At 56.5% G+C, this 23491-nt stretch overlaps 1 protein-coding gene across 2 annotated transcripts in view; it reads right to left on the reverse strand.

Annotated features, from left to right (window-relative positions):
* HMCN2 (hemicentin 2) overlaps positions 1-23491 on the reverse strand; it is a 150928-nt gene that overhangs the window by 47103 nt on the left and 80334 nt on the right. For both annotated transcript variants that reach the window (XM_067742953.1, XM_067742952.1), the window contains exons 31-54: positions 23212-23490; positions 21449-21730; positions 20982-21090; positions 20582-20751; positions 19547-19701; positions 19010-19106; positions 18468-18563; positions 16762-16938; positions 14977-15134; positions 14026-14149; positions 13424-13599; positions 12305-12401; positions 11990-12109; positions 9435-9596; positions 8332-8613; positions 7124-7291; positions 5854-5967; positions 5335-5421; positions 4439-4630; positions 3414-3587; positions 3176-3289; positions 2597-2739; positions 2088-2238; positions 1019-1237 (exon numbers count right to left, since the gene is read on the reverse strand). In XM_067742953.1, the coding sequence (XP_067599054.1) occupies positions 1019-1237; positions 2088-2238; positions 2597-2739; positions 3176-3289; positions 3414-3587; positions 4439-4630; positions 5335-5421; positions 5854-5967; positions 7124-7291; positions 8332-8613; positions 9435-9596; positions 11990-12109; positions 12305-12401; positions 13424-13599; positions 14026-14149; positions 14977-15134; positions 16762-16938; positions 18468-18563; positions 19010-19106; positions 19547-19701; positions 20582-20751; positions 20982-21090; positions 21449-21730; positions 23212-23490 (3846 nt within the window). The remainder of the gene's footprint in view (positions 1-1018; positions 1238-2087; positions 2239-2596; positions 2740-3175; positions 3290-3413; positions 3588-4438; positions 4631-5334; positions 5422-5853; positions 5968-7123; positions 7292-8331; positions 8614-9434; positions 9597-11989; positions 12110-12304; positions 12402-13423; positions 13600-14025; positions 14150-14976; positions 15135-16761; positions 16939-18467; positions 18564-19009; positions 19107-19546; positions 19702-20581; positions 20752-20981; positions 21091-21448; positions 21731-23211; position 23491) is intronic.

A 23491-nucleotide genomic window follows, 5' to 3' on the forward strand; every position in this document is an offset into this window, starting at 1 on the left:
GGGAGGCAGCGGCCACGGCTGGGGGAGGGGTCACTCGATACATGAGGTTAATCTGTGATCAGGGCCAGAATCAAAGTCAGCTGTGACTGTGACCACTGTGTACCCAGGATTAGGGGTCAGTGGCCAGGGTCAGAGGCCAATCAGCATGTGACTGAGCTCACTGCATCCCTAGGTCAGAGGGCAGTGCCAGGTTAAAGGTCAATCGAGCTTTCCGTAAGCATTGCCTCTCCCAGATCTCCAAGGGGCAACCTTCTTCTGCAAGTACCAAAGTACAAACCCTGGAATGACCCTGTTCATCCTGCAGCCCACATCATCCCCCTCTGCTGGACAGCGCCACAACTGGCCCAAGCCTGGCAGGACCCGGCAGGACCCGGCAGGACCCCATCCGGGCTCTGTGTCTCGAATACCTCCCAGTCGTGGGCCACCCTAGGGAAGCGAGGCATTTCTAAGTCCCATCCCCGGAGCCTTTTAATTCAAAGTCATCCACAAAAAACTATTCTGAAATAAAGCAGTTGTTTACAAAAATTAAATAACCTTAAAGAAATATTTAGAGTTGTAAGAAGAAATTTAAAAGGTCACATAAGCCATGAGCTTGGACTCTGGGTGGTCATCAGAGCCCAGGGAGAGATTCTTCAGCATTTGGGGTCACAAGGTCTTAATAAAGGAACCAGCCACACCTCCAGAGAAAGGGGCCAGGACATTACAGATGTTGAAGCCCAGAGGTGGGCACGGCCGAGATGAGAACCTCTGTTCTAAAAACCAGAGGCAGAAAGGGACCCCATTCTAGCCTTCAAACTGGTAAAGAACTTCTAGCCCCGGTTTACAAAAGGCAGCTAAGGTCCAGAGTGGTCACGTGCCCTGCCCGGGGTCACACAGCAAGCAGCACACAGGAGAGCTCAAGGACTTACAGAAAGGCAGAGGAGACCAGCTCTGATGTGGGTGTGACCCTGGTGCCTGCCTGCAAATGCCCTGGTGCCTGCCTGCAAATGCCCTGCTTCTTTCTGCAGCCCTGGCCTACCTTGCAGAACAGACACCCCATCTGTGGCCGAGAGGGGCTGGTCTTCCCTGTACCAGGTGAGCTCCGGGGGTGGGACCGCGTTGGTGTCACAGTACAGGTAGGCGGGGTTGTTCTCCACGATCTCCCGGTATTCCGTCACCCCACCCTGGGCCTCTTCCTCTCGGGACAGGGTCTCAAAGGCTGCACCGGCATCTCCCACCTTCTGGAACATGGGGGGTACTGGGGAGTGGGGGACAAAGCCATTAGGACCCATAGCTGAGGGACGGGGATGAACCGCTCAAAGAGATTCCTGTCCCAGCCCCTCCCCAGGCACAGAAATTCCACTGTTTGAGCCAAATCCTTCAGTCAAGGCAGTTTTTGTTTGTTTGTTTGTTTGTTTTGTTTGTTTGTTTGTTTTGCGGTACGGGCCTCTCACTGTTGTGGCCTCTCCCATTGCAGAGCACAGGCTCCGGACGCGCAGGCTCAGCGGCCATGGCTCACGGGCCCAGCCGCTCCGCGGCAAGTGGGATCTTCCTGGACCGGGGCACGAACCAGTGTCCCCTGCATCGGCAGGCGGACTCTCAACCACTGTGCCACCAGGGAAGCCCCAAGGCAGTTTTAAAATTCACTCACTGCTTCAACCAGTGTTTACTGAGCAACTACTATGCTGGGCACTAGGATAAGTTTCCTCTCTCTGGAGCTCGTGTCTAGTGGACTCAGTCTTGTGACACGCTGGTATTTCTCAGAGGAGAATGCCAGATTCTAAGCGTTAGCCAGAGTGTATGCCTTGGAGCACAGAGGCCCCTCATCACTGGCTTTTTGAACTGGGGGAGCCCTCAAGGTCACCTGATTTGATCACCCACATTTTACAAAGGTAAAACCAAGGCCTGGGGGGCAACAATGTCCTTGTCACAAGGTCAGTTCATGAAAGAGCCCAGGCCGGGGGCTTGGGGGCCACACATACAGACAGCGATAAGAACAGAGCCCTCCCACCAGGCCACCCCAGAAGCACTGACACTCCCCACCCCCAGCCATGCGGCCTCGCAGTCCTACTGGCCCACGCCCCACCCCTCCCTGTGGCCCTACACACCCTGGATGAGCACGTTGAAGTCCTGGTCATCCTCGCCAACCACATTGGTGGCCATGCACACGTATCGCCCAGAATCCGAGACCTGCGTGGGCTGGATCTGGAGTAGCTGTCCTTCACCAAGGATGTGGACACGCTGGTTGGGGGTCACGGGCTGAGGGTGTAAAGAGGGTAAACAGACATCAGAAATGAGGGGCAGAAAGCCCCCAGCCGAGTGTACTTCTATTTTCACACAATTTTTGGAATACAACATAAAGTGATAAGAACATCCCGACAATTTTGTAACACCAAATCCATACAACTTAAAAATTAGAAGAGAATTCAGCGAGGGTTTAATGTTCATGAGACTTGTTTCCTATAAAGAGTTGAATTTCTTATTAAAATACAAAGGGTGGGGTGGGGCCCAGGCCAGCTCTGGGGCCTGATGCCTTGACTGCCTTTTCTGGAAGCTTCCAAGCAGACGAGGGGGACCAGACTGAGAGCCTGAGGCCGCCAGGGTGTCCCGGGCTCACCCGTCCGTCTTTGTACCAGCTGATGGTGGGTGGGGGCGTGGCCCAGCACTCGCACTCCAGGGTCAAGGTACTATTGACCTTGGACTTCACTTCCTTCACGACGACCTCCCCGGAGGGGTCATCTTTGGAGATGGAAGGGGGAACTGAAAACCACAAAGCAGTCTGAGGAGCAGGCCCGCAGAAGAGGTGCTGAGACCCTGCGCTCCCCCTGGCCCCGGGTCTGTCCCAGAAACGGGGTGTTGGCTCTCTGAGAGTGGAGGGACTCTGGAAACCCTCCCGCTCCTGGGGAGAGATGGTTACGAGACAGGTCAGGTCTGAGGTGGGGGGATTCCTGGGGTGACCTCTGGGAGCTCTCTTGGGGGTACCAGGTCTCAAGTTGTGGGGTCTCTGGTTGTACCACAGTGTGAGTGGCAGAAGGAAGCCAGGACTGGCGTGGCTCTGGGCGTCCACGTGGCCCAAGTCCTAGCTCACTGGTTCCCTCCTCCTAGGTCCTCGGCCCTAAAATGACTGAGCCGGCCCTGGCTGGCCAGTGACCATCAGAGGGCACCCGACTGGTGCCCTGGAGGGTCCCTGACTCACTGAGGACTTCCACGTGGTAGTTCTTCATGGCCTCGCCAAGCTCATTGGTGACCACGCAGGTGTACTGGCCCGCGTCTTCCTTCTGGGCGTTCAGGATCTGCAGCCCGTGGGTGCCTGCTTGGGGGGCGGGGGGCAGCGGGCCACCCCCAGGCATTCACTTAGGCTCCCTTCCTCTGACCCAGCCCGATGACGCGTCACCTGCCCCCTGTCTCCCTCCTCTCCACCCCGAGGGCATCACCTGGGAGCAGCTGGACGTTGTTCAAGCCCTCAAACGGGGCCCCATCCTTCATCCAGGTGATGGTGGGGGAGGGAAAGGCCAGCGCCTCGCAGATCAGGGAGACGGGGTTGTTGATGGCCACGGTCGCCTCCTCGTCAGCACCGTCCTCGCTCACTCCCAGGATGGTGGGAACCACTGCGGTGGGGCAGGGAGTGTGCTCGTGAACGGAGATCCCCCACCCTGGGCCCAAGGACCCAGGAGAGCCTCAGGCCCTGGTACTTGGCTTTTGCTACTTGCATCGCACAGAGGGGAAACTGAGGCTCAGAGGGACCACGCATCGTGTGGCCACGCTTGAATTCAGGCCTGGGCGACCCAGAGCCCAGGCTCCCCATCACTAAGCAACACCATAGGGGAAGCTGGTCAGTTGTGCCTCAATTTCCCCAATAGTCTCTTAACATCCAGAATCTGCTCACTTAACCAGAGCCTTCTCAATTCTGTTTGTGGTTCCAAATGTTACCACTCTCTGAGCAGAGGGGGGGAGGGAGTTTCACTCCCTGCTGGGTAGAATAGCTCTGCTTTCATTGGTCTCCAAGTTTTCTCTCTCAGCTCTCACTGGGGACCCTCCCTTTTACCAACAGCATTTTAAGAAACAGATCTGTGCTCCTCTCAACTTCTAGACCCCTGTTTCTCCTAACGAGACAGTTCATGCTGACGGCCCTTGGGAGACTGCCTGCCTGGGTGTGAGCCCCGACCCTGGGGCCTGGAGTCTTGTCACCTCTCTAAGCCTCAGGGCTTCATTGTTGACATGGGGACAAGCACATCTCCCACCTCCTAGGGTTGTTGAAAAGATTCAGCTAATCAGGCCTGTCCAAACGCCTGGCCCATGGTAGAGGTTCAGCCTATAGGGCTGTTATTATTATTGTTGTTGTTGTTGACGTGGAAGAAAAAATAGTAAAGTGCTTTGTGGGAAGCTGTCTGTAAGGAGCTGGTCACCTTGGTACCAGCCTGCCGGCACCGATGGCGGCCAGAAGATGCTTAGCACTTACCCAGGACGCTAAGCTGGAAATGTTTGGTCTTCTCTCCTATGGCGTTGGCCGCGATACAGGAGTAGTGGCCTGCACTAGACAGGTTGGCCTGGAGGACCTGCAGGAGGGCTCCATCTGGAGAGATGCGGTGGGCATCTCCGCCAGCCAGGGGCCTGCCATCTTTGAACCATGTGACCTTGGGCTGTGGGTGGCCTGTATGCAGAGGGAGAGGCAAGTGAAATGCTCCAAACAAGAGGTCAGAGGCTGCTCCAAGATGGGTTAGGGGACATCCATTCTCCACCTTAGTCCAGAGGCCCATGTAACAGGGCAAGACACAGAAGCAGCCACCAGGCCTGGCCTGGGCCCTTTCCTATGTGGTTTGATTGCCTTTTCCTTACCCAGGTTGTGGGCAGGAATGGCTTGGTACAGACAGGCAGGACAGAAAGGCAAGTTATCCCTTCCATCCATCCACCCATCCATCCATCCATCCATCTCTCCCAGCCCACAAGCATTAATGGGAGCCTACTCTGCTGGGCACTGGGGGAACCATGGTGACAAGGCAGCCCTTGGTCCTCAAGGAGCTCAGAGCTTGGCTGGGGTACACAGGTATCACAAGGCCACTATGGTCCAGTGTGGTCAGTGCTGGGATAGGGGAGTACTGGGACCTGTAGGAGCCCATGGGCCCAGAGGGTCGGCCAAGGACTCCTTGTGGAGGGTCCTGGAAGCTGAGCTCTGTAGTCAGATGAGTAGGGAAGAGTGTTTGGGGCAGAGGCACAGAGAGTACAAAGGCCAAGATGGTGAGAGACCCTCCATGGGGAGCAGTAGGGCTGGGGGCAGGCAGCCCAGATCTCCGGGGTCCCCCTCCTTCTCAGAGTTGCCTCTCACCCTTCTTCTAGTTCACTGCGTGTGTCCCTTACCCGTGACATTGCACGTCAGGCGAGCCGTCTGCCCCTCGGGAACCTTGATTGCCTCCTCCAGGTCCTCGTTCTCGATACTGGGAGGAACTGGGAGAAGCAGGGAAGACAGACACTAACTGACCACGCTGAACAACCACGGAGCAGGAAGCTAAGAGCCCATGGTACCTCTCTTCCATTTCCCCATCCCCTCACGCCTGCCTCCATGGGGCTGTGAGTTTACTAAGCCCCAACCCTAACCCTCAGCAGCTGGCTGAGGGAAGTACCAGTGCCTCTAGGAGAAGGCTCTGATCAGAGGAAGGCAGTTGGGTGGTATTGAAAATCTTTTCCCCCTTTCATCTGGGGTTAGTTCCAGCTGTTTCTGGAAAGTTCTATGGCAGCCTCAGAGAAGAGGTTGCTGATGAGGCAAAGAAAACAAGGCTTGGCTTCTCCCTCCTGCCGGTGCCAGACCCCACCTCCAGAAGCTCCCAGGCCGGAGGGAAAGGATTGGTGGGTGCCCACGAGAATGGGGCGGTGACATACCCAGGACCTCCACGCTGAAGTTCCTCCGCACCTCCCCAGCCTCGTTGCTTGCCAGGCACGAGTAGAGGCCTCTGTCTCGCTCCTGGGCCCGGGTCATCTTCAGCATCCAGCCACCTGGGGAGGGGGGGAGTGGGCTCCACGCACAGCTATGAGCAGCCTTCTGTCCCAAGCTGAGCCCAGGCTGCCCTCCAGGAAGAGGAGCACGCCAGGCATTATATTTAGAGGTAGAGGTGTCTGCCTCCCACAATGTTCCATTCCTCAGACGGGTAAACTGAGGCCCAGGAGGGTAAACAGATAGATGGAGCCCCCTGGACATTAGACCTACACCAGGGTAGACTTGAGGACCCTGTTCTAGTAAGAAGGATCTGTCACCTGGCTACCCTCTCTTCTGTGGGTTGGCTGGGGCTAAAAGGACAGCAATGGTTTATGTAGTCCTGGCTCAGATCACAATCCTCATTTGACTCTGATGGACCTGGTAAAAGGCCACCTTCTCCCAAGGACCTCTCAGAGGTGAACCAGCTCCTCTCAGAGGAATGCAAGGATCTCCTAAGACCAGCCCAAGGAAGGTAGATACACATCATCACTGCTATTCTTGCACCCAGGGCAGACATCACTAATTGATCGCCACTCTCCTTTCTGCTGGGCCCAGATGCAGTCTCTGAATTCATATCATCACACTGAATCTGGCGGCCCCCACCAAGTGCTCAGAAGTGGGGCACAAGGGGAAACTTATATACCATCCCAGCTTTGGCTGCATGGAACAACTGACGGGTCATTGAGGCTGAGCTTCAGGGGGCCTGGAAGTCCCTGAAAGATTCTGATGGGATATTGCCTCTTGGGCCTCAGTTTCCCCATTTGTATTCCAGCAAGAACCATCACAAACCAACTGTGTGAGGAAGATGAATATTCAAAGGAGAAAGTGCTTAGATCAGCATTTCCCAAAGTTTGTTACCGTTCCATGCTATGTTTCATAGGTGCCGTGAGAATTTTTTTCCGCAGGACTTATCAGAACCTTGACTATACAGATGGTCACTGTGAGTCTCCAGGAGAGCAGAACAGGAAGCCTTTTCCAAACTTATTTAAATCTGATTTTTTTTCCCTGGAGCACCTCACGTGACCAGTGTTTTTGGGTGCACTCTCGGGGGCCCAACAGCTAAAACGGTTATCCCAACCAAGCCTGGCAGTGCAGGATCAGAGGTCACAGGCATGTGATGGACAGAGGCAGAGGGCCAGACCCGATAACCAGATACTCCCCTGACCGGCACCTTACCTGCCAAGAGGTAGGTGTCCTGCCCAGGGCTGATGGGTTCCTCCCCTCGGAACCAGAGGACCCCTGGAGGCGGGATGCCTGTGGCTTGACAGAGCAGCGTCAAGGGGCTGTGCAACACAGCCGTGACATTGGTCAGTGGGTCCAAGTCCCCAGTGAGCTCTGGGGGCACTAGACACAGAGAAGAAGCCACATTCAGGATGCAGACGGGGGCTGTACGCTCCTGCTTGTCTCCCCACCAATGCCCTCGCCGAGGACCCCCGCCCCCCAGTCAGGGAAGCCTGAGGAGCAGAAGCGACAAGATCAGAGCTGCTCCCGCTGAAGGGCGTGAGTGATGGCCACGGGCTGGGCTTTGGTAACAGGCTTGGGCCCCAGTTTCCCCGACCCCTCGTTGGAATGCCAGGAGAATCCGACAAGGACATGTGTAGAGCGCTCAGCACACAGCCTGGCACGGAGCAAAGACTGAGCAAACGAGACGGGAGTTAGAGCAAAGGGGAACACCAGATGGGTCCCTAAACCCACAGAGCAGAGTTCCATTCAGAAAGGAAGCCACGCCCTATCAGGCAGGGATAGGTGGGCGAGGCTGGGGATCCCAGCAATGATGGAGACATGAGAGGGTCCTCCCTAAAGGACCCCTGCCCACCTCTCCCTCCTTGTCTCTCTCCACTCCCTGCCTCCACCCTGAGGCATGCAGTAGGAGCTCAGTAAGAGATTGGAAGCACAAGGCTCTTCTAGCCCCCGTGAACGTGCCCCAGCCCTCTGCAGAGTCTGTTCCCTATGCCTGGCACTCTTCCTCTCACCCCGGCTCCCGACGAACCCCTACTCAGCCTTTGCATTTCAGCTAAAAGGTCACCTCCTACAGGAAGCTGCCCTGACTTCCCAGGACAGTGGTCAGGATCTTCCTGATCTCTCGGGGACCCCCGAATTCCCCCATCACATACGAGTCATGCAGGATAAAGAATGCCCGGAACAGAGGAGGGGAACAGCAAACACGGGAGACAGGGAGGAGGGAAATGAGGGCCATTTGGAACCAGTCCTGATTTTGAAAGCAGTGCTTGCAGCTTCTTCCAACAGGAACCCTAGCCAGAGGGGTCCGACTCCTGGCAGAACAAGGGGGTGGCCCCAGGAGCACAGCTTGGGGACAGAAGCAGCCTTGCCTTCTCCAGTCTGGTCCCCTTCCTGCCCTCCTCCAGCAGGCCGCAGGTCCTCACCCAGCACAGAGAGCGAAAACCTCCTCTCGGCCCTCCCGGCCACGTTCTCAGCCATGCAGCTGTAGCGCCCGGCGTGGACAGCCCGAGCCCGCTCCACGTGCAGCCTCTGACCCTGGCTCTGCAGCCGCAGGCCAGGCTCGGCCCCCACTGGCTCGCCGTCCCGCTCCCACGTCACCCTGGGCGGGGGTTTCCCTGTGGCGTTGCATTCCAGAGTGGCCTCCTCGTCCTGGACCACGGACACCTGTGTGTGGGGCTCCCAGGGGCCCGCGATCTGAGGGGGAACTGGCATGGGGAGAAAGCACGTCAGGGAAAGTGGGCCGCCGGGCACCAAACACGCGCCACATGCCAGGCTCTGGGCTCGCCTCCATTTGGCCTGTGGTCTTCCATGTCCCTTGCTGGCTGTGTGACCTTAGCCAGGTGACCTCAGCCAGGTGACCTCGCCTCTCTGGGCCTCCACTTTGCATCTGTATAATGGGGTCAGAAAAGTACCCCATGGCCCCCTCTCCCACACCCTGTGAATCACAGGAAGGCCCGCCGTTCGGATAACGAGCTCACAGAACAGCCCTGAAGATTTGTGAGGGGTTTTCTTCCTTAGAAACCAGAGGCTTCCCGGAACTTAAACAGCTGTTAGGACTGGCCGAGGGTGAGGGATTATTCCACAGGTGGGGTTCTCCCCAAGATGCTGAACAGCATTTTTTTGGTTTTATTTTCTAGAATGATTTTTACAAGGTTGAGATATTTCATTTCATCCCGGCAGGACAAGTAGATGGAAACTTACGTTTCCATCACATATAGGAGCTTCGTATCAATTTTACATTTCTTTAGTTTCCAACTACTCCAAGCTGTGTTTTTTTCCCCCTCTGGACCATTGGGGGCTTCTTGGGATCACGCTGCCCCCTCTCTCACGCTGAGGTCAGGAGCTGTAAGAAGCTGGCTGGGGGTAGGGGGCAGTTGAAAGGCCAGAGAGCTAAGGGGTAACAGGACAGTGCTCTCATCAGCCCTGTTTTGGGGTGAGGTCTGCCCTGCCAGGGCACCTGGCTGCCCGCCCTTTGGGCCCCACCTGGCCCCTTCCGCCTGGTTCAGGTCGTCCCAGCCTGACTCACCAAACACCTCCAGTTGCTGGTCCCGGCTGCTATTCCCGGCCACGTTGCTGCACTCACAGGTGTACGTTCCCTCCTGGGCCGGCTGGGCCTGTGCTAGATACAGCAGCCGCCCCACAGCTGACACCTGCCCAAGGCCGGCCCCGTCCATGGGCAGAGGCTGACCTGGATGCATGAGAAAGAAGCCCCTGGTCCTTGGTCCTTCCACCTCGAACACTTGTCCTCCCATCCATCCTGGCCAGCTCCTGCTCATGCGTCAGGTGCCCACTTAGATGTCACCTCCACCAGGAAGCCTTCCCTGAGCACCAAATCTGATCCCGGAACCCACTCTGAGCTCCCATAACACTGAGCCTCTCCCCAACACAGATAAGCCTGCAGGTGGCACGTCCGAATCCTGCCCTGGCGTGGGCTGCCCTGGACGGCAGACCCTGCCTCACTTTCCCCCTGGGATCCTTAGAGGTTCTCTGGGGCCTGGCATATAATAGTGCTCAGTGAAGGCTATCGAATGAATGACCCATCCATCTAGCTACACAGATGGGGGAGGGAGACCAAGCAGCTGGCACACCTGGCAGCAAGGAGACCCCGATGCAGGGAAGGATTTTGTAAACCAAGGGGCACTGGATTAAACACTAACTTCCAACATCCTGCACCTGTTCAGAGCAGAGCGGCCCTCTGGGCTCTGGCCATCCATCAGCATGTGTCCCCACAGGGGGAGGAGACTAGGTGGCCACAGGACATTCTTCCTCGCTCTTACATTCTATTCTCTGTCCGCGCTCTCTCCCCTGGTGATCTCGACTTGTCTTGTCACTTTGGGATTTATTCTTAGTCCAGACCTCTCTTCCCAGACCTGCCCTTGCAGCCTCTCCATCTGGGTGATGGCAGAATCACTCTCCTGACTACCAGGCCAAAGGTCATCTCCGACCCCTCCTTCTTCTTAGCCCCCTATCCCAGCCGTCAGAAAATCCGGCCAGCACCACCTTTGAAATGCATCGAGACTACGGCCCCCTCCCAACACCTCATGGATACCCACCTAGTCCACGTGCCAGCATCTCTTGCCCAGAGTCCCTGCAGGAGCCCCCTCACTGGCCACTCTGCTCCCACCCTTGCTCCCAATGCTCTATTCTCATCATGCTGGTAGGAACCATCTAGAGTACAAACCAGACCCCTCCAGAAGCCCCATCTCACTCAAGGTAAAAGCTAAGATCCTTACAGCCTTTGATCCCCCCCCCCATCGCACAGGTGACCATCGCCTGGTACCGTCCCCTTGCTGAATCTGCTCCAGCCCCACTGGCCTCTTTGCTGTTCTTCAAACATGCTTGGTTCACCCCTGCCCCAGGGCCTTTGCACCTGCCATCACCTCTGCCTGGAATGCTTTTCCCTACAATATCCTCATGCCCATCCCTCACCTTCTCCACATCTGCTTGGTCAAATGTCCCTGGCCACCCAACTTAAAATTGCAAATCCCACCTCCCTCCCCCCTCACGACTTCTCCCCTTTCCTGGCTTTTATTTCTCTCCATTGCACTTATCATGTCAGGTATTAAGTCATTTACAGGCATACCTCGGAGATATCATAGGTTCAGTTCCAGACAAATGCAAAAAGCGTATATCGAAATAAAGGGAGTCACGTGATTTTTTGGTTTCCCAGTGCATATAAAAATTATGTTTAGTCTATTAAGTGTGCACTATTATGTTTAAAAACACAATGTACATAACCTAATGAAAAATACTTTAAAATGCTAACCATCATCTGAGCCTTCAGCAAGCCATAATCTTTTTTCAATAGTAATATCAAAGATCACTAATCACAGACCACCGTAACAAACATAATTATGATAATGAAAAAGTTATAAATATTGGGAGAATTATCAAAATGGGACAGAGACCCAAAGTGAGCAAATGCTGGAAAATGTTGGGGAAATGGTACCAATAGACTTGCTGGAGGCAGGGTTGCCATAAACCTTCAATTTATAAAAAACATGACATCTGCGAAACTCAGTAAAGCAAAGTACAATAAAACGAGTTAGGCCTATACTAACTTCTCATTTATTATCTGACTGCCTCAATCCACTGCCGTACGTCCAGCACCTAGAATGGAGCCTGGTACGAGAGGCTCTCAACAAATACTGGTTAAATGAATGAATTCCAAATATTTATTGAGCACCTGTTTTGTACCGGGCACTGTCTTAGCCACTGCTGAATTCCCAGACAGTGCCTCCCAGGGCTCACGGGCTCACGGAGGAGCAGACATTGAAGGACTAAGGTGGGTAATATGATGAGCTAACATACAGGGGTGGCGTCAAGGAGGCCTAGACTGGGGTGGAGGTCAGGGAGGGCTTCCTGGAAGAAGAGACATCTGAAGTGAGGCCTGAGGATCGATCCAGCTCTCATTGGCTGAGGAGGGGCTGCAGGGCCTTCTGTAACCAGCGCCCACACCCCCTAGGGCTGTAAGCCCACCCACCTCCAACTCAGCTAGAATGGGGGTACCCAGCGAGGGCAGGGAGCAGCCTCCTTGGGTGGGGCAATGAGGGTAGGGCTGGGCGAGGTCAGCCATCCTACCGTCCTTCCTCCAGGAGATCTTGGGGAAGGGGACACCCCAACATTCGCAGGACAGCCTGGCGGGGTGCCCCTCGGTCACAGTCAGGGTGCGAGGCTCTGGTGAGGGGAACACTGGAGGGACTGAGTGAAACAGAGGAGGTGAGGTGGGCAGGAAGTTGTGGGCTGGGATAAGAAAGGGACCCCGTGGGGGAGAGGGTGGGGTGGAGGAGGTCTGTATCCTAGAGCCCACTCAAGGCAGCCCCAACCCCAGGGCTTGAGAGCCAGCCCTCACAGGGGCAGGGGGAGGGACCCCAGCCCAGCCCAGGAGAACCTCACCCCAGACATTTAGGTTGTAGTGTTTCTCCGAGCAGCCTGCCTGGTTCCGCGCCTCGCAGGTATAGCGGCCTGCGTCCACCACCCCGGCTCTGTCCACCTGGCCGAGAGCAAAAACAACCCATCAGCGGGGGCGGCACAGATGGGATTACGCCCGGACAGACTGTGTGACCTTGGGCATGTCACTTTATGTAGCTGAGTCCCCCCTCCCACCCGGAACCACGGAGCAGTGGTAGCACCTGCTGCGCCTCTTGTACCGGGAAGTTTCTGGAAGTTTCTGGAAGCCAGGGCCTTGGTGGCCTGACATGGACCGGGCACAAATGGTGGCCCTGCCAGCCTCACCCCACTTCACATCCACAGCCCAGTCCTGTTCCAAGGAGGAGGCGGAGGGGACCCTGTCCTCAGGGGTCAGATCCTGACCTAGGGGGGTGAGGGAGCTAGGCTGTGGCTTTGCAGAATGAAGGGAAGGAGGGGGCGGTATTCCAGGCAGAGGAAACCAAAGAAAGGGGCTCAGAGTTGGGGATGATCACATCACAAGATGTAGAGGGGTGGGAGAAAGAGGAACAGGCTGGAGTGGAGGGTTCTCCCTGCGCCTTGGAGAGGTACGTCCCTCCCGCAGCTGACATGGACGAGCTGTGCTCTGGGGCAGGTGGGGCCTCACAGGCGTTCTCTAGGACTCTCCCAGCCACCCCAGAAGAAAGGCAACAGGTGCTCACAGGTGAGAGCGCAGAGGCCAGGGTGGTGAGAACACGACCGCCCAACGGGGCAGTAGTCCGCAGAGGTGGAGCTAAACTTTAAATCCAGGCTGTGACTCCAGAGTCCCTGACCCTAGTTAACCCCTGCCTTGCCGGGTCAGATGAAGGGCCTTAAATGCCCAAAGGCAAGGAGGCTTTCGAACAAGGAGTGAAAAACTCGTGGGGGTCCTGAGGAAAGTGCCCCCCCGCCCGCCACTGAGGGCTCAGTCCTGGGGCTGGAAGCAGCTCTGATGGGTCCTGGGACTGGAGGGGCCTGCAGGTCACAGTGAGCTGAACTGATGCTCACGGGGGCACCTCAGCCCGCCCTGTTCAGGGCTCAGCTCTGCTCACAGTGGGGGCCCCCTTGGTGGCCTGGGAGGCCGCACACCTCCAGCAAGGCCTTGTCTGCGGAGAGGTGGATGCCAGGCCGGGGCTCCAGGGGGCGGCCGTCCTTCCGCCAGCTCAGCACGGGAGGGGGCACAGCGTGGCTCTGGCACTCCAGGGCCACTGACTCGTTGGCCACGACGGACACATTCAGCTCTTCTCCAAGGATGCTTGGGGGCACTGCGGGAGGGGGCGGGGCAGGGGCTGTCTCAGCAGCCGGGAGCAACCACCAGGGATGGGAAGTCACCATTAGGACGAGGGCCCACCCCCTGAGCTGCAGCCCTCTCGTCCTCCCCTTGATGACCTTCAGAGGAGGCCCCCAAACCTGAAGAGGATGGTGCATTATAACAACGTCAATAGTCTGAATATGATTTTGTACTTTAGTTGTACCAGACGTTACCACTGAGGAAAGGGCCCACCCGCCCACCTGTCCACAACAGGGGAGTTCACACTCTAGGAGAGGGCTCTGGGGGTCCAACTAACCCCTACATGAAGGCAGACACAGTCCCAGGCCAGACCTCCCACATCCAACCCCCGGGGATGCCCCAGCCCCACCTTCTTGAGCCGCCGGCCTGCACCCGGCAAAGTCCAGGGCCTGACACTCACCGTGGACATGCAGGATGATGTCCCGGCGGTCCTCGCCCACCGCATTCACGGCGACGCAGGAGTAGCTGCCGGAGTCGGAAGCCCGGGCACTGGCCAGCGTGAGGACCCGGCCCCCAGGGAAGACCTGTGGCCCAGAAGGAAGTCCACGTGAGGTCCGGCCCTGCTAGCAGGCACAGCGGGCAGCTTGTCCCAGACCCCCGGGGCCCGCCACAGTGCAGAGGGACCCCGAGTTCTACCCAGACCCCAGGACCTCTGCTGGCTGGTGGGGAATAACATCTGTCCTGGGAAACAGTCCCCTGGAGTGGGGCTATGGCTCGGGAGCCCTTGAGATAGGGCTGGTCCCCAAGTGTAAGATGCACGACTGATTTCAAAGAGCTTGTACAAAAAGGTCTGGTTAATGATGTCTTATACTGATCACGTGATGCAATGATACTTTTTGGATATACTGGGTGAACTAAAATGTATTTTTTATACAGCAGTTTTTTTTTAATATTCACTTTTAATTTATTTATAAATAAATAAAGTAGCCAAAGGACACTTTTATTTATTTATGTATGCCACACTGTGAGGCTTTTGGGATCTTAGTTCCCCGAGCAGGGATCGAACCCGTACCCCCTGCAGTGGAAGCAAGGAGTCCTAACCACTGCACCATCAGGGAATTCCTTAAAATGCATTATTAAAATTGGTTTCACCTGTTTCTTTTTATTCCTCCTAATGCAGCTACTAGAAAATTTTAAATTACATATTCGGTTCACCTTGGTGGTGTGCATTACGTTTCTGGAGACCACCTGGCTCTAGACTCCGTTCAGCATCTCCCCTTCCTCCCTCCAGTCGACCATCCTGGGCCATCACTGTTTCCGTCTCCCCGCAGCACTCCCAGGCCCTGACCTCTGCTCCCAGCACCCACTGAGGCACCCGGCAGGCGAGTCAGGGCCACCCACCCCTACTGACCTGGAGGCCAGAGGTCCCTGCAGTGGACACAGGGTTTCCATCCTTCAGCCACATCAGCATGGGGCTGGGGGCTCCCGTGGCGTTACAGGTCAGCCGAACCGGGCTGTGGAGCATCACGGGGCCCGGCAGGCTGGGTGGCAGAGTGATGCGCGGAGGCACTGCAAGGTGAGGGCGGCACAGGGCACAGGCTGAGCCCCGCTGGGGGTGAAGCAGGCAGGGCCCCTGGCTGGGTACCCACACGGGAGCACACGGCCACAAACAAAAGCTTAGGGACAGCCACTCCCAACATGGGCACAGCGCTCCACAGTGCTTGAGGTTGCTCATCTCACCCTTCCAACTCCATCACGAGGCTTCCACAGATGGGAAACTGAGGCTCAGAGAGGGAAGTCACCTGCCCAGGGCTGACCAGCTAGGAACTGGCAGAAGCAGCACCTCAACTTGGGCCTTCTGGTCAGCACGAGGTCATTATCAGGGGGATGGTGTAGGGGTAACCAGGGTTGAGAATCCCTGGGCAGGTTTTGCTTTCTAACTCAGAGGTATCAGCCTCCAGACAGCCCCTCGTGGGCAGAAAATGGTCAGAAGATTCAGTTGTATCTGGGAGGCATGAGCCATGACACCCAGGGTCCCAGCCTCCTGTCCAGCTCCCTACCCACTGCTGTCAGGATAAAGACCCAATCTCTCCAGCCTCCATCTGGTCCCCAGCACCACCCTGGCCCCTCCTCTCACTGTTCTGTAAGCTCCAAGCCCCCAGCCTCCTTTCAGTTTCTCCAATTCTCTATAGCCTTAGCATGTGGCACATGGTCTCCGTTTAGGCATCCAGCTCTCCAAGATGCCTCCTGGGACCCCCCAGGCCAGGTCAGCGCCCCAGTTCCAGGCATTCAGTTGTACCTCACTTTTCCTAGCTCTTATCACAATCGTCATGAAACAGTACTCTGGGTAAGTATCCAGTTACCGTATCCTCCACTAGACTGAAAGCTCCCGGGTCCGTCTTGTTCAGGGCTGCAGCCCCAGGGTCTGCCCAGAGCACGTACAGGCACACCTCGTTTTACTCTGCTTCGCCTCACTGCACTTTGCAGATGTTGTGTTTTTTACAAACGGAAGGTTTGTGGCAACCCTGCCTTGAGCAAGTCTATCGGTGCTATTTTTCCAACAGCATTGGCTCACTTCTGGTCTCTGCGTCACCTTTTGGTAATTCTCGCCATATTTCAAACTTTTCCCTTACTGTTCTATTTGTTATAGTGACCTTTGAGGTCGCTACTACGACTCACCAAAGGCTCAGAAGATGGTTAGCATTTTTTAGCAATAAAATACTTTTTAATTAAAGTCTGTACTTTCTTTAGACATAATGCTACTGCACAGTTACTACAGTATAGTGTAAACAGAACTTTTCTATGCAACGGGAAACCAAAACATTCATGTGACTTGCTTTATTTTGATATTCGCTTTATTGTGGTGGCCTGGAACTGAATGAACCTGCAGTATCTCTGAGGTACGCCTGTCCTCAACAGATGGAGGAATTGGTGTTTGAATAAATGGATGGTTAGATCGATGGATGGGTGGATAGGCAGAGGACTGGATGGGTGGTTGGATCAGTGGAAGAACAGTTGGGTGTTTCCATGCATGGATAGAAGAATGGATGGGTAAATTATCAATGGATGGAAGGAAGGAAAGATGAATGAAAGGAAGGATGGATGGATGGACGACAGATGGATGAACAGACTGAGGGACAAATGGATGGAAGACAACTTTGGGGACAAGGATCCCTTTAGTCTCAGGGCAGCTCACCATTGACCCGTAGGCCATACTGCAGCTCTGTGCTGCCTGCCACATTGGATGCCACACAGCGGTAGCTCCCAGCGTCAGAAGACTGGGCTCGCTCAATGAGGAGAACTCTCCCATCAGCTGACACCGTCACTCCCTTCTGGGCAGAGACAGGCTGGTGGCCCTTGAACCAGGAGATATCTGGTGAAGAGAAGAGAGATGAAAGGGTCCCTGCCAGCCCTTCAGACTGTGCCCTGTGTCATGGGCATCCAGGAGAGGCTTCCTGGGTGGCCACATGCTGTGCCTTTATTTCAGGCACTGGAGAAAGCCAGTGTTCTCCAGGAAGGGGAGTGGGGCAGAACAGGGCGGCGTTGTCTGAGATGGAACCGAAGGCAGAGAGGGATGCAGGCTGGGGCAGCCAGGAGCAAGGAGAGTCAAAGTCAGCCCAGCCCCTCACGTCCTCCCCCTGCCAGGAGACCACCCATGGGGGAGATCTTTAGAGGAGAACACAGTATACCCCAAAACAGCAGCCTCATAAATATGGACCAATTATAAACAGCTACATGCGCCCCCATGTCCATAGCAGCACTATTCACAATAGCCAAGACATGGAAACAACGTAAATGTCCATCGACAGAGGAATGGATAAAGATGGGTGCATATACACAATGGAATACTACTCAGCCATAAAAAAGAACGAAAGAATGCCATTTGCAGCAACATGGATGGAACCAGAGATCAGCATACTAAGTGAGGTAAGAAAGAGAAAGACAAATGCCATATGATATCACTTATATGTGGAATCTAAAATATGACACAAATGAACCTATCTACAAAACAGGCTCGTGGACACAGAGAACAGACTGGTGGTTGCCACGGGAAAGGGGGTTGGGGAGGGACGGAGTGGGAGGTTGGGGTCAGCATACATAAGCTATCATACATAGAATGGATAAACAACAAAGTTCTACTGTATAACACAGAGAATTATATTCAATATCCTATGATAAACCATAATGGAAAAGCATATTAAAAAAGAATGTATATATATATATATATATATGTATAACTGAATCATTTTGCTGTACAGCAGAAATTAACACAATATTGTAAACCAATATACTTCAATTTAAAAATAAATAAGTTAATAAAGAGATAATAAATAAATTAGTAACGACCGATTGTATCTTCAACTTCCTTACCTCCTGCCAGGGTCCAGCCCAGAAGAGGGTTTCCCCATGGCAGAGGGCAAATACCTCCAGGGCTCACCACCCCAGGCAAAGCAGGACTGAGCTGGCTCAGATGGGGGACAGGAAACGGACCCCCTTCCTGGGGCCATCCTGTCTGCCGGGCACCCACACCTAGCTGTAGCTCTCAGACCTTTGCTCAACTGCTGGTCTAGAGAAAAGGCCCAGGCCCTCCAGGTCCTGTTTCTCACCGCCAGCCCTGGGGCGGCCCCGTGAAGCCACAAACTCAGCAGAAACCCGGCAGGTTTGTTTCAGACACCAGTGCAAAGGCTCTGGGCGCTGGCAGTGACTGGCATGTAATGGGCATTGCATAAACGGCTGCTGACAAGGAAGAGGGGAACGCTGGGGAGGGAAGGGGAAGGCCTGCTGATCTCATCCTGCTTTGTCCACAGCCAGAGTGGTGCCTGTGGCACTGCCCCGCCTCTTTGGATGGGAACTGGGGTTGGCTGGAGGTGGCTTTCAGCCAACAGGAGGGGTCTTACTTACCAGGAGGGGGTACGCCTGAAGCCAGACACTCCAAGTTTACGGAGGCATTTTCCAGCACTGCCTTTTTGACCAGGCCCGGCTCGATATTGGGGGGCACTAGGGGAGACGAGGAGAGCCCCGGCTTGGAGGGGGTACAGGCTCTGGGTGGCTCATCTCAGCCTCCCCAGTGCCCCTCCCCAGCCTTCCCAAGGTGCCTGACCCCCCAGGAACAGCCTGCATCAGACACACCGGGGAGGTGGACCCCAGGCAGTCACGAGGAGTGACAAGGGCAAGGATTTGCCCATATACACAAGGACCTAAATGAGCCCCCAGATGAAGAGAACAAGCAAAGATAAATATGAATGAGAACAAGGCTGTCCACTGAAAATCCGGCAGAAAACAACCAAAAGCGACCACAGAGCAAATGATTTTCTACTTCTAAAGTTAAGTACGTGACATTAATTTTAGAACCCCCAGCCGTCCCCAACCCCCCACGGCAGCCCTGCGGGCCCTCAATCACCCACCACCCCAGGTCCAGGCTCTGCCTCCACCCACATCCTCACCCAACACCTTGAGCGCCACGTCTCTCCTGCTCTCCCCAGCCGGGTTAGTGGCAGCACAAGTGTAGATGCCTTCGTCCCTCAGGTCCACCTTCTCGATCTGGTGGAGAGGAGGAAAGGCAGGTGTGTGCCAGGATGTGGGTGGGGCCTGGGGTCAGAGCAACACGGACATGGCAAGTGGCCGGGCTGTTGCTGACCCCAGCGCAGGAGAAGTGAGGCAGGGGCACAAGCGTGGTTCCGGCTGGAGTTCTGAGCCACACATTCAGATTCCAGGGGATCCCTCTGGTCTTGGGGATACTCCCCTCCCCCCATTTTCTCCCTCTGGGAGCTCAAACTCTGGGGACCTCGACTAGGCTTAGGGCTCCCTTCCTTCTTCAGACCCAGCACCCCAAGGTCCACTGAGCATTTCTAGGATGAGTGGACTCTGTTTGTCCTGCCCCCAGGCTGCCAGAGCTCCGCTTGGGCTCCCCGGGGCCGCTAAAAAGCAGCCCCTCCCCCTGTGCAAGGTTGGCCTGCCAGCCCTGGGGCCCTTGCACGTACCTGCAGGTTCCCCCCCGAGGCTGCCAGGGCCACACCATCCTTCCACCAGCGGAGGCTTGGGGTAGGTACCCCAGTCCCTGCACATTGGAGGGTCACAGGCTGCAGGAAAGGGGCTGTGATGTCCTCACCCCCAACTATGACCACCGACGGGAGCTCTGGGCAGAGGGAGAGGCAGGGAGGCCCAGTCAGGGTCAGGAGGGGTGCAGTGGGCACCCAGAAACCTCTTCAATGCCTGGGGAGGGAGGGAGTGGCCTTGCAGGGCTGGCCTCTAGCTTCCCTCCACTCAACCCTCCAGATACCTGGCCTTAGGGTAAAGAGCACCAGACTGAGAGCCGGCAGAGCTAGTCTTTCCCTTTCAAATTCTCCCATTCATCATCTATCCATTCATCATCCATCCATCCATCATTCATCCATCCATTATCCATCCACATGTGCACTGAGCATCTACTCTGTGTCCCACACTGCACTATGCACAGGGACACAGCAGAGAAAGTTCTGTGCTGCCCTCAGAGCTCCCAAGCTGGGCAGTGGAGATGAACAGCCAAACGAGAAATCCCAATACAGTAGGTGGGGGGTTATGGCCACGAGAGGCTGGGCAGTGCAGATTATAACCATGGTGGAATCAAGGAGGGCTTCCTGGAGGAAGGGGTGTTTTTTAGGACAGACCTGAAAGATAGGGAGGAGCTAATCAGGCAAAGAGGAAGAATGTTCCAGGCAGAGGGAACAGCATTTGCAGGACTGGAGGTAAGAAAGCCAACGTATTTTAACAGTTGAATGAAGTTCAGCGTGGTCAGCATAGAGAGCGAGCTGGGGTCGAGGGGAGGCTAGGGAGGGGATCGAAGGCCTGTAGACAAGTGTGGTGAGCAGCTGAGACCACCCTCTCACACCTGTGTCTCTTTGGGGAGCTGGCAAGTCCAGACCAGGAATGCTGTCCAGAGAAGACCAGCTCCATGCCCTTCCCACGTCTGTCAGGCTGGCTTCACCCACCCTGGCATCTCGGGCTGTCATTGCCCCAGAACGCCAGGCCGCCCTCACCGTGCACAGACAACTCCACTTCAGCCCCTGCAGTGCCCGCTTCATTGGTGGCCTGGCAGGCAAAGAGGCCCGCGTGGTCCAGCTCCACGTGGTCGATGCGCAGTGTGGTCCCCTGCGAGGTCAGCTGCACCCCGGCCAGCTCCTCGGCTGGACGGCCATTCTGCAGCCAGCTAAGGTGTGTGGGGAGGGGAACGGGTCAGCCTGAGGCTAGAGGAGGTAGGGGCAACAGGACAGGCCAAGAGGCCAGGCAGCATCTCTCTCCTGTCCTCACGTCCTGGGCTCCATGGCCTCTTTCATGCTCCTGGGAGGGGAAGCATCTCCCGTCCCCACCCACCCCCAAAGCATGCTCTCTGCCTGTACCCCAGTCCCCCAGTTCTGGCCTCCACCACCCCATACGCACTGGATCGCGGGCACTGGGGAGCCTGAGGCCTGGCAGGGAAGGTCCAGGGGCTGTCCTACGAGGGTGGTCACCGGGCCCAAGCCTTCAGCCAACAGGAGCTGCGGGGGCACTGTGGGCAGGGGCCACCATTGGGTGTCTGGAGCTGAGGAAATCCCGGCCTACAGCCCTCCCAAGTCCCAGTGCCGCCAGAGCCAGGCCCAAGCTTCCCCTCACCCTTCAGGCACTCTCATAAACGGCCCCTCGTCCAGAAGGCCTTCTAGGACCACCCAAGTTCAGCCTCCCCACAGGATCGGTCTGTTTATTCAATGTCTTCCCACCAGACCCAGGGCTCAGGAGTCCTGTCTCCCTGTTCCCTGCCTTATCCAGGGTTAATGGCCGTGAAGTGTCCGTGAAATGGAAGAAGCAGGCTAGGCGTGGGAGGAGGGGTCACGGCCCAGGTGACTCGGGTGGGGCAGGCCTGGGCTCACCCTGCACCTCCACGGAGTACTGCAGCACGGCCTCCCCGGCGGGGCTGCTGGCCACGCAGCTGTACAGGCCTCCAGACGCCTCCCCCAGGCTCTCCAGGCTCAGCATGCCGCCGCCCGCCTCCAGCCACGTCCCATTGCTCTCCGCCACGGGTAGCCCCTCGTGGTGCCAGGAGAGGGTGGGGGGTGGGTGGCCTCTGGCCACACACTCCAGCGCCAAGGGCCTCCCGGCCACGGCCTTCACCACACGGGGTCCTCTGCCAGCGCCCTCGATGGTGGGCGGGACTAGGGAAGAGGCAGGGGGTGCTCAGGGACCAGCAGCCTGGTTAAGTCCCTCACAGACCCCAACCCATGTGAAATGCCTTCTCCTCCCCTCCACTAGCTGGAACCCTGTTCAGACATCACCTCCTCCGGGGCGCCTCCCCCAGCGCCCTGGCTGGAAGCACTCTCTCCCTCCTCTGCCCCTTGGTGTCATTCCCACCCCCCCGCACTGCCTGCATCGTCTCTCCACACCCTGCGACCCCCGTGAGCTCAGCCTGAGCAGAACGACACTTGTCTCTGTGCGTCTCCAGTGTCTGCACACGGTAGGTCTCAAGATCTGCTGAACCCAAAGGGATGGGTTCCCCAGAGCCCAAGACCAGAGCCTCTACTCCTACTACTGGTCCCCTCCCTGGTCTGAGGAGGCGAGCAGACCCTAGCCCAGACGGCCCGGCCTCTGGGGGCTCCTAACTCAGCCAGTGATGGCCAAGGGGGTAGCCAGAGGGGGGGCTTCTCTCTTCCCCTTGGGGAGGGCCCCCAGGTTGCTAAGCCCACAGAGTCATTGCCAGGAGACATGGGGCGATGAGGGAACTGGATGGGCTTCTCAACATTGCCTGGGTCACTAGCCCCAATGAAAATATAATGAAAACACACACGTGCATTTTCCATCCATTTCCAGGAGGTTCTCAGATCCCTGAATAAGAATCCCGGAGTTGGCTGCTGCCCGTAGACCCCACACACCTCAACTTCCCTTTGGGGTCCCCAGGACTCCAGCATCCAAGCCCTTTGTATCTTTGGGGACCAGAGCTCCGGAGCTGATTCCTCAAGAGGGACCAGAATGACCCCACCAGGCTGCACTCTGCCTTCTAAACTTCATCTGCTCAGACCCATCCCTGCCCTCCCGCACACACCCTGTCCTCTGAGTTCTTCACATGTCCTCAGAGCCAAGCCCCTCCAGGCAGGCCAACGCTGAGGTTAACTGAGCGCAAGTCAGACCCTCGAGGTAGGGACTGGGTCCTCTCACCTCCCAGCGGGGTGACCTGGGCCAACCCCAGAGCCCACCACGCTCACCCATGAGTGGGGGGACCAGGGCCCTAGTCCCTGTGCCGTGATTAAATTAGCTAGCGCTGTGACGAGCCCCAGGGGGTCTGGACCACAGTGCGTGGCTAATTAAGAGCAGTTAGTTATTAGCTGTGGTCGTGGGGGTGTGGGTGCAACTTCCTGAGAAGCCCTAAACCACGAGGGGGAGACCTGGATTCTCCACTCGACTCCGCTGGGGCCCCGAGACAGGCCCTTCCCCTGGCGTCGGTTTCCTCACCCGCCTGAGGAAGGCTGGACGAGCTGAGATGACCCTTCTCTCTGGGTAACCCCTCATTCGCATTTTCCTGGGCCTCTGTCTGCTCCCTTCACCCACCTTTAGAGCCAGATGGAGGCCACCCCGGCCCAGACTCCCTCCCACCACTCGCCCCAGTTGACCACTGCTCCTGCTGTGACCCCGGGCCGCTCACCGAAAACCTCCAGCCGGGTGGCCTTCTCCATGACCCCCACGGGGTTGCTGGCCCTGCAGGTGTAGATGCCGGTGTCCGAGCCCTGGGCCCTCTCCAGATGCAGCTGTCGGCCGCCCCTGGTGTAGACGGCCCCGGCACTTGGAAGCAGGGGGTCCCCATCCTTGAACCAGATGATGTCAGGCGTGGGCACTCCTCGGGCTTCACACAGGAGCCACATGGGGTGGCCCTCCATGACGGCCAACTCACTTGTCTCGTTGGAGCCCCAGATGGTGGGAGGTGC

Source organism: Pseudorca crassidens, chromosome 7 (genome assembly GCF_039906515.1).
Source record: "Pseudorca crassidens isolate mPseCra1 chromosome 7, mPseCra1.hap1, whole genome shotgun sequence".
NCBI lineage: Eukaryota > Metazoa > Chordata > Mammalia > Artiodactyla > Delphinidae > Pseudorca > Pseudorca crassidens.